Source organism: Antechinus flavipes, chromosome 1, assembly GCF_016432865.1.
Source record: "Antechinus flavipes isolate AdamAnt ecotype Samford, QLD, Australia chromosome 1, AdamAnt_v2, whole genome shotgun sequence".
NCBI lineage: Eukaryota > Metazoa > Chordata > Mammalia > Dasyuromorphia > Dasyuridae > Antechinus > Antechinus flavipes.
In genome coordinates, this window is record NC_067398.1 from 207,203,330 (window position 1) to 207,217,732 (window position 14,403).

The 14,403-nt window shown below is 34.0% G+C and overlaps 1 protein-coding gene across 5 annotated transcripts in view; it reads left to right on the top strand.

Annotated features, from left to right (window-relative positions):
• Nucleotides 1-14,403, top strand: part of LOC127560571 (solute carrier organic anion transporter family member 4C1-like) — a 177,497-nt gene that overhangs the window by 36,629 nt on the left and 126,465 nt on the right. For all 5 annotated transcript variants that reach the window (XR_007953364.1, XM_051995280.1, XM_051995289.1 and 2 more), the window contains one exon: nt 6,255-6,376. Coding sequence is in view for 4 of the 5 variants with exons in the window: in XM_051995280.1 (XP_051851240.1) it covers nt 6,255-6,376 (122 nt within the window). In the remaining variant the exon portion in view is untranslated. The remainder of the gene's footprint in view (nt 1-6,254; nt 6,377-14,403) is intronic.

Consider the following 14,403-nt stretch of genomic DNA (forward strand, 5'->3'; position numbering starts at 1 on the left):
CAGTAGTATAGTTTTGCTGTCTTTTTCTTCTTAACCTCACTTAACTTCTCTAAGAATTTGTATGCTCTACCACTTGGTGCATATATGTTTAATATTGATATTTCTTCATTATCCATGATACCCTTTAATAAGATATAGTTTCCTTCTTTATCTCTTTTAATTAGATCTATTTTTGTTTTTGCTTGATCTAAGATCAGGATCACAACCTCCTTTTTTTTTTTTTTTTTTTTTTAAACTTCAGCTGAAGCATAATAGATGGTGCTCCAGTCTTTTACCTTTACTCTGTATGTATCTCTCTGCTTCAAATGTGTTTCTTGTAAACAACATATTGTAGAATTCTGGCTTTTAATCCACTCTGATATCCACTTCAATTTATGGGAGAGTTCATCTTAATCACATTCACAGTTAAGATTACCAATTCTGTATTTTCCACCATTCTGTTTTTCTCAAGTTATACTTTTTCTTTCTTTTCACCCTTTCCTTCATCACCAGTGTCTTGCTTATGACCACCACCTCCTTCAATTTTGCCCTCCTTTTTTCAGCTCTCCCCTTCCTTATTTCTTTCCTCTTTTATTTCTGTTCTTCCTTCTATTAGACCCTCCCTTTCCCTTTCCCCTTCTACTATCCTATAGGGTGAGACAAGTTTCTATACCAAACTGTGTATATATGTTATTCCCTCTTTGAGTCAAATTTTATGAGATTAAGATTCAAACAATGCCCCTTCCTTCTTTCTCTCAGTTATATAATAGGTCATTTATGCCTCTTCACATGGTGTAATTTACCCCATTTTACTTTTCCTTTCCTCTTCTTCCAATACAATCCTCTTTCCAATATTAACTTCTTTTTTATATCATCACATCTTATAACTACACCCTCTAAGTATATCCCTTCTAACTTCTCTGACAAAGATACAGTTCTCAAGAATTACACATATCTTCTTTCCATATAGGAATATAAGCATATTAATCTTTAAAAACATTTTTTCCCTTCCACTTAGCTTTTTATCTTCTCTTGAGTCTTGTATTTGGAGATCAGATTTTCTGTTCAGCTCTGGGCTTTTCATCAGAAATGATTGAAAATCCCCTATTTCATTAAATGTCCATCAATTGTTTTTCAAATATGGTATTTTACATTTTCTTCTATTTTTTTCTTTTTTAAAATTTTGTTTGACTGATCCTTGGTTTCTCATTGAATCATTCACTTCTATTAGTATTATTCTAATTTGTAGTGAAATATTTTCTTCATTTAGCTTTTTTTTTTTAACCTCCTTTTACATTTGGCCAATTGTACTTTCACAGGACTAGTTTTGTTCAGTGCATTTTTTCCCCATTTTGCCAATTCTGTTTGTAAGGAAGTATTTTTCTTCAGTATATATTTTTTCCATTTCACCAAATTTATTTTTAAGGAGTTATTTTCTTCAATTTCTGTGCTTCCTTTTCCAAGGTGGTGTCATTTCCCTCAAATTTTAATAGCTCTCCTGCATAATTCTCATTTCTTTTGCCCATTTTTCTTCTGTCTCTCTCTTACACTCCTTTTTTGAACTCTTCCAAGAGAACCTTTTGAATTGCGGACCAGTTCATATCCCTCTTTGAGGCTTCATTTGTAGACACTCTGCCTTTGCTGTCTTCTTGGTTTGTGTTCTGGTCTTCTCTGTTTCTATAGAGAGCTATGGTCAGAGCTCTCTTTGCTTTTTTGCTCATTTTTAAAGGTTATGGTCTATTCTTAGGGAATAAGGGAAATCTTCTCAAGCTTCCTATACAGGGGTTAGGGACTTCTCATTGATTGTGTTAATTCCAGTGCTGCAGGCTTCCCCAATATGCTGAGTGTCTTAGTCAAGCCCTGCTTGTTATGCTGGAGCTTAGGGACTCACAGTTTGTCTTCTCTGATTGCTCTGGAGGTCTCACTGCTGACCTGGCCTTCTGAACCAGAACAGAGTAACCAACACTGCTGAAATCCTCCTGCTAGGCTCTCTGTGCCAGGCCTTGGTGCACTGAGCCTTCCTGGGCTGCATTCCCCCATGCCCAATTAAAACAGACCTTTTCTGAAGTCCTGCCAGGATATCTTAAAGTGGAAACTTTATTACACTTTGAATGTTAGTGCTTGATCAAGTATTGATTTTGAGAGAAGGCAGGAAGAGCTCAGACAATGTTCTGTCTACTCTCTGCCATCTTAGCTCCACCCTCTATTTCTATATTTATTTCCAATTTGTCCCCCTGCATAAAGCTTTTTTTTTTTTTTTTTGGTACATTGCTTATTTACATGCTGACTCTCCCGTTAGATTATGAGTTTCTTGAGAGCAGGATCTATTTTTTGCTCTTTGTATCTTCAACAGGTCGTAGTGCCTGATGCATAGTCCACTTTTTTAAAAATATATTTACTTAATTGAAACTTCAGTATAAATTAGGGGGAAAAATTGCCATATGCATAGAAGAACATAAGAGAAGATTCAAATATGTAAGACAATTTCCTTTTCAAGAAAGCATACATAATAATAACATATAAAAGACATACTATTCAGAACTGTCCATCTTTTCTTTACTTCCCAGTAGGTTTTCTTTTGTTTTCTGCTGTACATTTTTACATTGTTTCTTTTTCCCCTTTCCCCCTTTTTCTCCCCACTTTATGCCCAAGCAGGCTACAGTTAAGTATAGATACAAAGAACAAAGATTTCTCTTGATTGAATCTTTTTTCTTTGACTTTCTGAAATCAGTGATTACTACTACTTTTGTTTCTAATGAATTCTACACAGTAAATGTCTAATAAATTTTTATTGACTGACTAAAAGTTAAGTGATTCCAAATCCACCACTTTTTCTAGAGCACTGTCTAAGATACCTCTGTACATATTTGTGAATGCTATTCTTTTTCCCTTTGAACAGTTTAAATGAATGATATGTATATGATGTCCATTCTACTTACGACATCCACATTTGTATATACTTATACTTGTAGACTCCAGTTACATGAGAAAAATTCTCTCCACCCTTTATCCCATTTTCTTTTAGTTTATCTCTTCCTACTTTAAAAAAATTTTTTTTCTGAAACTTTCTCTAGATTGCTATACTACTGGATCAACCATTTTTGGATGGGCAGTAATATCACCATTACTTATGGAAATTTAATCTCTACTTAGGCCATACCTTCATGAATTTACTCAATAATGTATGGTTTATACTTTTACTGGATGAAAAGAAAAAGGAGTTAACTTTAGGAAGTATTTATGTTATGCTGAGCTCAAGACATATAATTATCATAGGTGGATCTTGAAGTCATATGATAGGTATCAATTCCCAAACCTCAGGAAGCTTGTCAATAGGGCCCCAGACATGAACAACATGGGATATATATATTTTTTGATAGCTTTCCTGGGATAGGCTTTGAAATGTGTGTTCTACACAGAAACACATGAAAAAATATAAACACTCAGCAACCTAACACCATTGCAGCGATTCTGCCTCACATCATAAAAACAGTACTATTTTATTCCCTCTCTCCTCCAACTTGATTTCTTTGAATCTATAGAACATTGATCAGTTTAAGGGCAAAAACATCAACAGTATCTCTTTGCTGCCTTTAAACTAACTCCTCTAGAGTGGCTTATATGGGCACTTCCCAGGACAAAGTCCTTCTTCTCTTTTGCTCCTGCATGAGTAAATAATACTTATTTTGGTAACATAGAGACACAAGGAACTGATCCATCTCCAAGAGGATCACAACTTGAGGTGATTGCTCAAAATGGAGCAAAAATGTACCTATACAATATGAAGGGGTAGGTAAGGTTAGTCAACAGTGATGTTCCTTGATAGATATATTCAAATGAGAACTTTTATAATTTTTTTTAAGAGCCCTGATCTCTAGCCATTTTCCAGTGATCCAAAATGGGAATCGCATTCACAGAATCATAACTTTAGGCTCCTAAAACGCCATCTAGTCCAACTTGTCTGCATTAGAATTCCCTCCACAAAATACTTAGTTAAGTGGTTATTTCCTTTTTTTTCAAGAATTCTAATGAAGAGAAAAAGCAATACATTCCATTTCTGTAACTTTTTATTGCATCTGTATTACAATTCCGTATTGAAATTTAAAGGAAGTTTTCCCTTTCATCTTCTTTGTAATTTCCATCCATTGCTTCTAATTCTAATTCTAAATGGTAATAATAACAAGCAGAACAAATTTAAGCCATTTTCTAGCTATTAGGTCCCTCAAAGTCCAGACTTTTCACTATATTGGTAAATTTCCTTTGGAAAAATTTCATCTAGTCATTTTCCTAAAAGTTTGATCTTCAGGCCTGAATAGAGACTGTTCCAGATGTGATCTGAGCAGAGCTGTGTTGTGTACAGATACTTCTGCATAGCATTAACTTTTTGAGGTCTGAGACACTTGATTCATAATGAATTTTTATCTACTAACAGCCTTAACTTTTTAAAAATTATTTTTATATCACATTCATAATCCTGATGTTAGGATTATTCCCAGTTGAACCCTCTATTATAACAAAGAAAAAGATTTAAGCTAAAACAACTAGCAGTTTGATGGTATTTGATGTTATATAGTATTCTCTCTCCTAAGATGAGGGAAATGTGTTTCACATCTGTTGTTTGGGACCAATATCCAATGCATTTATTTTTTCAACCCAAATTATGGGAAAACAATATGTCTTTTGCTCATTTTTAGGTCTAAAAGACCTAAAGAGAATGTTATGTTTAGGCCCTTTACATTAATTTGGACAGATTTTGATGAGTATTTCCTCTTTCTTTGTAAATCCTCTCTGCATTGCTTCCCATATAAAATATTCCAACTCTCTCACACAAACCCATAGAAACCCATTTGAATTCCAAAAGTGCTCACCAAAACAACACTTCAAAATAAACATAAAAGTACTCAGTACTGGAAAGGGATGCAGGATGATTTATATGCCACATTTCTTTTTTCAGGGCATTTTTTGCAGTAATTTTGCTATAAAGATAAAGATCTTCTGTATCGTGTTCAGATCTTGAGAAAAATGATTTAGTAATTGAATATACACATCATAAGATTCCTTAACAAAATAATTTCCATGTTCCATGAACTGATTATATTTTAATATTTTTGTTGCATACGGCTTTCTATGAAAGCTACCTCAGTTTGAATACTGGTGTGATTTGATTTTATTTGGTCTAATGATACACATACACACACACACACACACACACACACACACACACACTCATCTTTTTTTCTTTTTAATAGTATTTTATTTTTACAAATACATGCAAAGATAATTTTCAACTTTCACCTTTGCAAAACCTTGTATTCCAAAATTTTTTATCTCTCCCTCCCTCTCTGCTGTCCTAGATAGCAAGCAATATGATACAAGTTAAGCATATGCAATTCTTCTAAACATATTTCCATATTCATCATGGTGCACAAGAAAAAAATCAGATCAAAAGAGGAAAAAAAAAACACGAGAAAGAAAAAACCAAGCAGCCAACAACAACCAAAAAAAAGTGAAAATACTATACTTTGATCCACATTCAGTCTCCATAGTTCTTTTTTTCTGGATACAGATAGCACTTTCTATCACAAGTCTATTAGACTTTTCTTGAATCACCACATTGTTAAAAAGAGCCAAGTCTTTCACAGTTGATCATCACATAATCTTGTATAATTACTGTGTACAACATTTTCTTGGTGTTCTGCTCACTTTACTTATCATTAGTTAATGTAAGTCTTTCCAGACTTTTCTGAAATCAACCTACTCATCCTTTCTCATAGAACAATAATATCCCATTACATATTCATATCATAATTTATTCAGCCATTTCCCAACTGATGGGCGTACACTTAATTTCCATACTGTTCTGTGTTTTAAAGAAGTGGCTGCTAATAGGGACAAAAAAAGACAGACCTTTTAGTGGTTTAGTGGTTAGAATACAAACTAGTGATTTCTATGACAAAGTGCTACATAAACTATGAATGTATCTACTTTATAAAACAAGGATAAGTTTCTCAAGGGCTGAGATTGTTTCAGTTTGTATTTGTTTCAGTAGTACCCAGTAGGTCCTCAATATATGTTTATTGATTGATTAATTGAATCCATTCAGTAGTTATTTATTATACAGCTACTACTGCATATGAAGATCTCCCTAGGTACTAGAGAGATAAAGAGATAATAGGGAATATGGTGTCTGCTGCTCAGTATCAAAGTAGCAAAGTATTTCTCTATGTGTTTGTAATAAGAAATTAGATTTGAATCTTTTTGTTTTCTCATTTTAGCATTGACATCACTGAAGATGATCCACGCTGGCTGGGTGCATGGTGGATGGGGTTTCTTATTTCTTGCTTTCTAGGATGGTCTCTGATTATACCTTTTTCTTGCTTTCCAAAGCATTTACCAGGTAAATATTAAAAAGATAATTTTTTAAAATAAACCTTATCCTTAGAGTAGGCAATGAAATCTAAGATTTGCTTGATTAGTATATTTATTTTTCATTAGACTTGTTGCTTTTTTTCCTAGAGGGTAAAATATAATATAAAATATAATAATATAATAATAATAATAATAATCCATTTCAATTTGCAATTAATGTAAAAAATTCTTTGGATGGGGCAGCTAGGTGGTGCAGTGGATAGAACACCAGCCCTGAAGTCAGGAGGGACCTGAATTTAAAGACACTTAACACTTCCTGGCTGTGTGACCTGAGCAAGTCACTTAACCCCAATTGCCTCTGCAAAAAAAGAAAAATACTTTGGATTATTAAAAAATAATTTACTTTGCATTCATGGGATGGCTCTATAGATAAGATAAAATAATATGTGCACGTATTTAAGTGTGCTAAATTGCAGTATATTATCATTTTGTAATTCAAATAAACAATCTCATTGCATAGTACATATGTTCAGTAAAATAATAGTTATCATTTCCATCATTATATTTTTGATTAATAATTAATATTTAGATTAATAAATCTAAAATTAATGTAGATTAATGTGATTAGATCAATATAATTAATTAATTTAGAATAATTGAAATATAATTAATATTCAAAGATTAATAATTAAATCTATAATTTAGATCAATTAATTAATCCCAGTAATTTGACTTTAATTCTTTTAGAACAAAATAAGTCCTATTGACCTAAAACATAATAATATGTTTTGGGGAAAATGTTCATATAGCAGAGATCTGGAAGTATATTTTTTTGCATGATTAGTCTATAATTCTGTAAAGGGACTGAGTAGTAAAATCATCAGTTTTTGGGGGGTGATATCTGGCTTTATATTAATGTTCCTAAATTTTCCTAGTTTGTTTAATTCCTCTGCCACAGCAATGGATTTTAAAATTTTTTTCTGCCTATTGTCCATCTATACCTCAAACTCAATAAATCCAAAGCAACTTATTATCTTTTCCTGAAATGTGCCTTTTTAAAAACCTGCTTCATTCTTTCTGAGATTACCATCATCTCTTCCAGGTGTATTACACCTGTAATCAGTCATGTTTTTAGTCTTTCCCCTGACTCTGACTGCTGAGAACCACTGAACTTCCAAATCTCTCTATAACATTACTGGCATTCATCCCCATTTTTCCAAATTAAGGCCTTCATCGTCTTTCACATATACTATTGGAATACTTCTTTTCACTGGGTTTTCAACTTCCAAACTTTCCTTTCTCTAATATATTCTCACACAATTGTCAAAATAATCTATGTCACTCTTCTACCTCAAAGTTTTCTGTGAGTTCCTTATTTCATTTAGATTAAAATGCAACTTCTCAAGCTGGCATTCAAAACTTTTCAAAGTTTTATTCCAATCAATCTTTTCATGCATTTTTTAAAAAAAAAAACTTTTTATTTTATTGAACAAATAAAATTCTTATTAAGAAAAACAAAATAGAAAAAGAAAGATGGAGAAGGAAAATTTTTTAAAAAGTTCTTTAACAGAGAACATCAGGGAGGATTCAAAATATATAGCAGTAAATTACCATTTCAAGAAGGCATATGTAATAATAGAAGAAATTATAATCATGAGTGTCCATCTTTTCTTTGTTTCTTTGTAGATTATTTTTTTGTTCTCCGCGATGCATGTTTTTTACTTTATTCTTTTTTTCCCTGTCATCTCCCTCATCTTCCCTAAGCAGCCTACAATTAAGCACAGATAGATATAGATATATATACACACATATATTCATACCTACACCCATACAAATGTGTATATATATATGTAAAATATATATATATATATATAAACACATATACATATACTTAGATGTATACATACCCAAATATACTCAGACACACACACACACATATATATACACACATTTACTCATTAAACATGCATCTAAAACAATGTCAATAATATTGGTGGACATATAATATGGATTTCTCTCCTGAATGAATCTTTGTTTGACTTCAAATCAATCATTACTAGCCCACCTTTTTTTTCTAATAAATTCTACTCCTGATCCTTGTTGTAGTGTTTTTGTATATCTCTTTTTCTTAATCCTGATAATTCTTCTACTTTAATTCTGTTCCTTAACTTGCCTTGCTATTATTTAACCTTCCCCCACTCTTTCCTTTCCTCTTTATCTCTTTCCAACTAATTTGTATACCTTGTTCCACTATTATAACTCTATGCACCCTTCTGTTCCCCACCTTATCCTTTGTCCCTTGCCCATTAATTTGCACATCTTGTCCCATTCCCATAAATTTATACATCCTTCCATGCCCCACCTTATCCTATTCTCTCCCCCTTATTTCTTTATAAATTTTTCTCTATAGCATTATAGAGGATGCTATACCTTTATGGTGTGTGTGTGTGTGTGTGTGTGTGTGTGTGTGTGTGTGTGTGTATGTATGTGTGTATCTCTATATATTTATACATATTCATATATAATAAATAGAAATATATATTATGTTCCCTATTTAATCCATTTCTGATATGAGTACTTTTTCAGAACTAAAAGTCCTCCTTCCCCCTCTAATGCCTATATTCCACTTTATCCTATTTTCTTCCCCTTTATTTCTTTATAGATTTTGGAGGGTACTATACTCTTCATGATATATATACATACATACATACATACATATATATATAGATATATATGTGTATATAATATTATATATTGAGTGTTCCCTAATTAACCCATTCCTGGTGTGAGGATGTTTTCAAAACTATGAGCCTTCATCCCCCTCCTAATGCCTCTGTCAGTTCTTCCTCTGCATTTCATTTCTATAGCATAATTACTATTTTTACTTTTTTCTAAATAGGTTTATTTTTTAGAATTAGATCACACACAACTCTGCCCCTGTCATTCTTTTGAGCTACTAAATTACTGATGTCAATCTTAAACATATGGTATAAACTTCTATGTAAAAAAACATAAATGATTTGCCTGTGTGGAGTTCCTTGAAATTAATCTTTTATATTGGCTCTCCAATGTTAAATTTTCTATTAAGTTTGGTTTTGATTAAGAGGAAGTCCTGAAAATCTGCAAGTTCATTGAAAGTAAATTTTTTCCTTCATTATTATTGATAATTTTGCTGTATATGATATTTTTGCCCACATGCCTAGTTTTTTTGATTGTCAATATATATGATTGCAGAACCTGCAATCTTTTATTGTGATAAATCCTGTACAATTCTAATTGTAGTGCCCCCATATTTGAATTGTAATGGTTTTTTGCTTTGTTTCTTTATTGCAATATTTTCTTGTATTATTTATTCCATTGTTGTGTTGTTAGTTTGTTTTTGCCCATAGCTTTCAGGTAGCCCAGTTATTTTTCTATTTTTTCTTTTTGATCTGTTCTCCAATTATTTTTCTTATAAGATGTTTCATATTCTGTTCTATTTTAAAATTCTTTATATTTTATTTTGTTATTTCTTGCTCTATTCTAATTTCAACTGCCTTCCTCTTGCCCAATTTCAAGTTTCAAAAAATTATTTTGTTTAAGAGTCTGATTCTCCTTTACTTTTTTCCTTTCTTTCTTTTTTTTTTTTTTAAAGATATATACATTTATTCTGAAGTCTATAGGTCTTTTTTTGGACTGAGATGCTGTGATTTTCTTTTTCTTTTTTTTTTTTTAATAACTTTTTATTGATAGAACCCATGCCAGGGTAATTTTTTATAGCATTATCCCTTGCATTCACTTCTGTTCCGATTTTTCCCCTCCCTCCCTCCACCCCCTCCCCCAGATGGCAAGCAGTCCTTTACATGTTAAATAGGTTACAGTATATCCTAGATACAATATATGTGTGCAGAACCGAACAGTTCTCTTGTTGCACAGGGAGAATTGGATTCAGAAGGTATAAATAACCTGGGAAGAAAAACAAAAATGCAAGCAGTTTATATTCATTTCCCAGTGTTCTTTCTTTGGGTGTAGCTGCTTCTGTCCATCTTTGATCAGTTGAAACTGAATTAGCTCTCTTTATCGAAGAGGTCCACTTCCATCAGAATACATCCTCAAACAGTCTGATTCTCCTTTTCTAGTTAACTTTTCTTCTTGTGTTTCTTGGATCGTTCTTTATTATTGTTTATTTTTAATTTCTCCTCCATTTCATTTAATTTTAAAATTAAATTTAATGCAATTATAATTTTAAATATCATTTTCTCGAGTTTCTCTATAAATTCTTTCTGGGCAGGTAGCCATTTAATGTTACTCTTTGGGGTAGAAGATTTTTTTACTTCACTCCTCTGAAGATGTACCTTGGTCTTCGCTATTCCCATAGTAAGTTTCTGTGGTTAGTTTCTTTCTTCTTTGCCTGCTTATTTTTTTAAATGAGAAGTATTAGTGTAAGCACCTCCAATTCTGAGTTTGGGGAGCTGCTGTTTCTAGTTTTACTTTAGCTATTCCCTCTCACTTGTAATCTCAAACCAAAAACTTCACTCTCCTACAAGTGCTGACCTCTCTGCTTCCATACTCACTGGGAATGTGCTGGTTCCTTATTTCGCATAGTAATATCTCAGCGGCACAGGTAGGCCTGACATTCCTAATCAGCTGAGATTCCTTCATTCTTCCCTGACTCAAACCTCTGATTCTCCACTCTTTCTGCTGTCCTGGAGGTGAAAGTCTTTGTGCTTTCCTGCTAAGGCTCTAGCCACCCCCAGCTAACCCCAGGGGTCCCCACATGCTTTTCTGTGGAACTAGCTCTCAAGTCTTTGTTTTCACCAATCTCTGTTTACCCTGAAGTGCAGATTTGTTCATTTATGGAGGAAATCTTGCAAGCTTAAATTTTACTGACCTATTCTGCCATCTTCTCAGAATATTCCTCCTTCTTTTTATGCATTTCACAATATTCTCCTTCACTTATCTGTGTTCCATCCAAAGTGCCTTACTTGCTTGTAGCTCAGACAAAAATCATCTTCCAGCTTTTTATCTTTATACATTTTTATGTCCTATATCTGTAATCCATGACCTCTGTCACTTTTCCCCTATTAGAATCCTTAATGTCCTTTAAAGTTCAGCTCATCAAGTCTGCCTCCCATATTGTGCTTTCTTAATGCTCTGAGTTCTTTGTCCTTTCTTCTTCCTCAAATGATTCTTTAGTATTTTACATGTATCCTTAAAATCACTATTTTTGTTTTGTTTTGTTTTTCTGTTGGTATCCTGAGCACCTAGCATAGTGCTTTGTACATACTAGATCCTTAATAAATATTTGTTAAAGTTATTTGATCTAATACATCCCCATCATGATAGCCCTACAAGTCCATGAAGATAGCACCCAGTAAAATCTCCTTTTTTCTAAGTGAAAAGCCCCAACTCCTTTAACTAATTTTATTGTGTCATGATCTTGAATAACTTCACCATATACAGGTTGCCCTTAACTGGATGCTTTGTAAATTATAAGTTATCTTTACTAAAATGTCACATATACTCTGGATATGACTTGACTGTGGCATAAGATAACAGGCCATCAGTTCTCTCATTCTTACTGAAGCCTCAGATGGTATGTTTTTTTGGTTACCATATCTTATTTTTCACTGAAATTGGGCTTGCTGCCCATTAAAACTTTCTCATTGTTTTCAATTAACTATGCTAGTCATGCTTTATAATGTTGATTGTATTTAGTTTTGCCTTATTAAGTTTTGTGTTATTTTATTCTAACCAGGTTTCTAAACTATTTATATTATTTTGGATCCAGATACTGTCATCCAACAATTTAGTTGTCCTTCACAGCTTTGTGTCACTGGCATATTTGACAAACATTATTTATGCTACTAGTTAAATCATTATTTTAAATTTTAAACTTCACAGGGAGGAGGGGAAGTCAGTAAAGACTATTTCCAAATTGATATCAACCCTTTAATGAATATTCTGGGTCTAGTCATTCAACTATTTCTGAATATGCCAAACTGTATACTATTTTCTCTTTGTTATATAGTTTTCTTTTCTCTTAGAAAATTTGCAGTAATATTCATGACAGATTTAGTTAGCTATATTTATTGAATTTCCTTAATGTACCAGTGTTGTTTCCCTGTCAAGAAAGAAAAAGATATCAAATTGTCATAATATATTCTTTTTTTTATTATAGCTTTTTATGTCCAAGTTATATGCATGGGTAATTTTACAGCATTGACAATTGCCAAACCGTTTGTTCCAATTTTTCTCCTCCTTCCCCCCATCCTCTCCCCCCAATGGCAGGTTGACCAATACATATTAAATATGTTAAAATATAAATTAAATATAATATAAGCATACATGTCCTAACAGTTATTTTGCTGTACAAAAAGAATCAGACTTTGAAATAATGGACTATTAGCCTGTGAAGGAAATCAAAAATTCAGGCAGACAAAAATATTGGGATTGGGAATTCTATGTAATGGTTCATAGTCATCTCCCAGAGTTCTTTCGCTGGGTGTATCTGGTTCAATTCATTACTGCTCTATTGGAACTGATTTGGTTCATCTCAATCCTGGAAATGGCCAGGTCCATCAGAATTGATCATCAAATAGTATTGTTGCTGAAAGTATATAATGATCTCCTGGCCCTGCTCATTTCATTCAGCACCAGTTCCTGTAGGTCTCTCCAGGCCTTTCTGAAATCATCCTCCTGGTCATTCCTTACCAAACAATAATATTCCTTAATATTCATATACCATAATTTATTCAGACATTCTCCAATTGATGAGCATGCACTCAGTTTCCAGTTTCTGGCCACTACAAAGAGACCTGTCACAAACATTTGTGCACATACAGGTCCCTTTCCTTTCTTTAAGATTTATTTGGGGGACTTCCGGTTAAGATGGCGGAGAGGAGGCTCACAGCTGCATAAGCTCCACACTTTCTCTCACTATCCATTTCATTACAAGCCTCTGAATCAATGCTTGACTGAAAAAAACCCACAAATAGTTACCAAGAAAAGCCATCCTTGAGATTCGCCAAGAAAGGTCTGTCTTTACTGGAGGGCTGGGGCGGTTTTAGATCGGGTGCAGGCTGAGGGCAGCGGCAGTGAGAGCACGGGAGCAGACTGGAGAGGGGGTGGGGAGTGATCGCAGCCGTCTCTGCGGGGAGAGCTTCACTACAGGTTTGGAAACTTTGCTCCGACTGCAAGTTAGCAGCCCAGCAGAGAAGCTAAAAACACCGGGGCTGAAGAATACAACCCCAAACAGCTGGAGTCTCCCGGGACCTGGCCGCTCCCCCTTCCCCCCCCACAGTGACTCAGGACGCTCTGGGATCTCAGTGCGCAGGCGCACACAGTCCTGCTAGTGCCTCACTGCTGCCCCCTGCAGTCTGGAGAGGAAGCTCGATAACACACCCAGCCCCTCCCCCAAAGATAGACTCCAGTTTTTTCTGGTTTTCTTTGTAGTTTGTCTCTGATTAATAGACAGAATGAGCAAGAAGCTGAAGAGGACTTTAACCCTTGACAGCTTCTATACAGATAGAGAGCAGACTCTAAATCCTGAGGAGACTAAAAACAGACAGTCCCCAGGTGAATCCCCAAAGGAGGAGATCATCTGTTCCTCAGCACAGATGAACCTCATAGAGGTGATTAAAAAGGCTCTCACAAGGGAGCTAGAAGAAAAATGGGGAAAGAATGTGAGGCTTGGCAAAAGGAGAGGGAAGCTTGGGAAAAGGAGAGGGAGGCTTGGCAAAAGAGCCTGGAGAAGTCAGTTAAAGAGAGAGTGGATAAAGAAGTAAAATCCTTGAAAAATAGGATTGGTGAACTGGAAACAGAAAATAGCTCTCTAAAAAACAAAATTGGCGAAATGGAAAAAAATTCCACAGAACAAAAGAACTCAATTGGACAATTAGAAAACGATCTTAAAAAAGTGAGCGAAGAAAATACTTCACTGAAAATCAGGGTCGAACAAATGGAATTGAATGACTCGAGGAGACAAGAAGAATCAGTCAAGCAAATCCAAAAAATTCAAACAATGGAAAAGGATGTGAAATACCTTCTGGGGAAGACAACAGACCTGGAAAACAG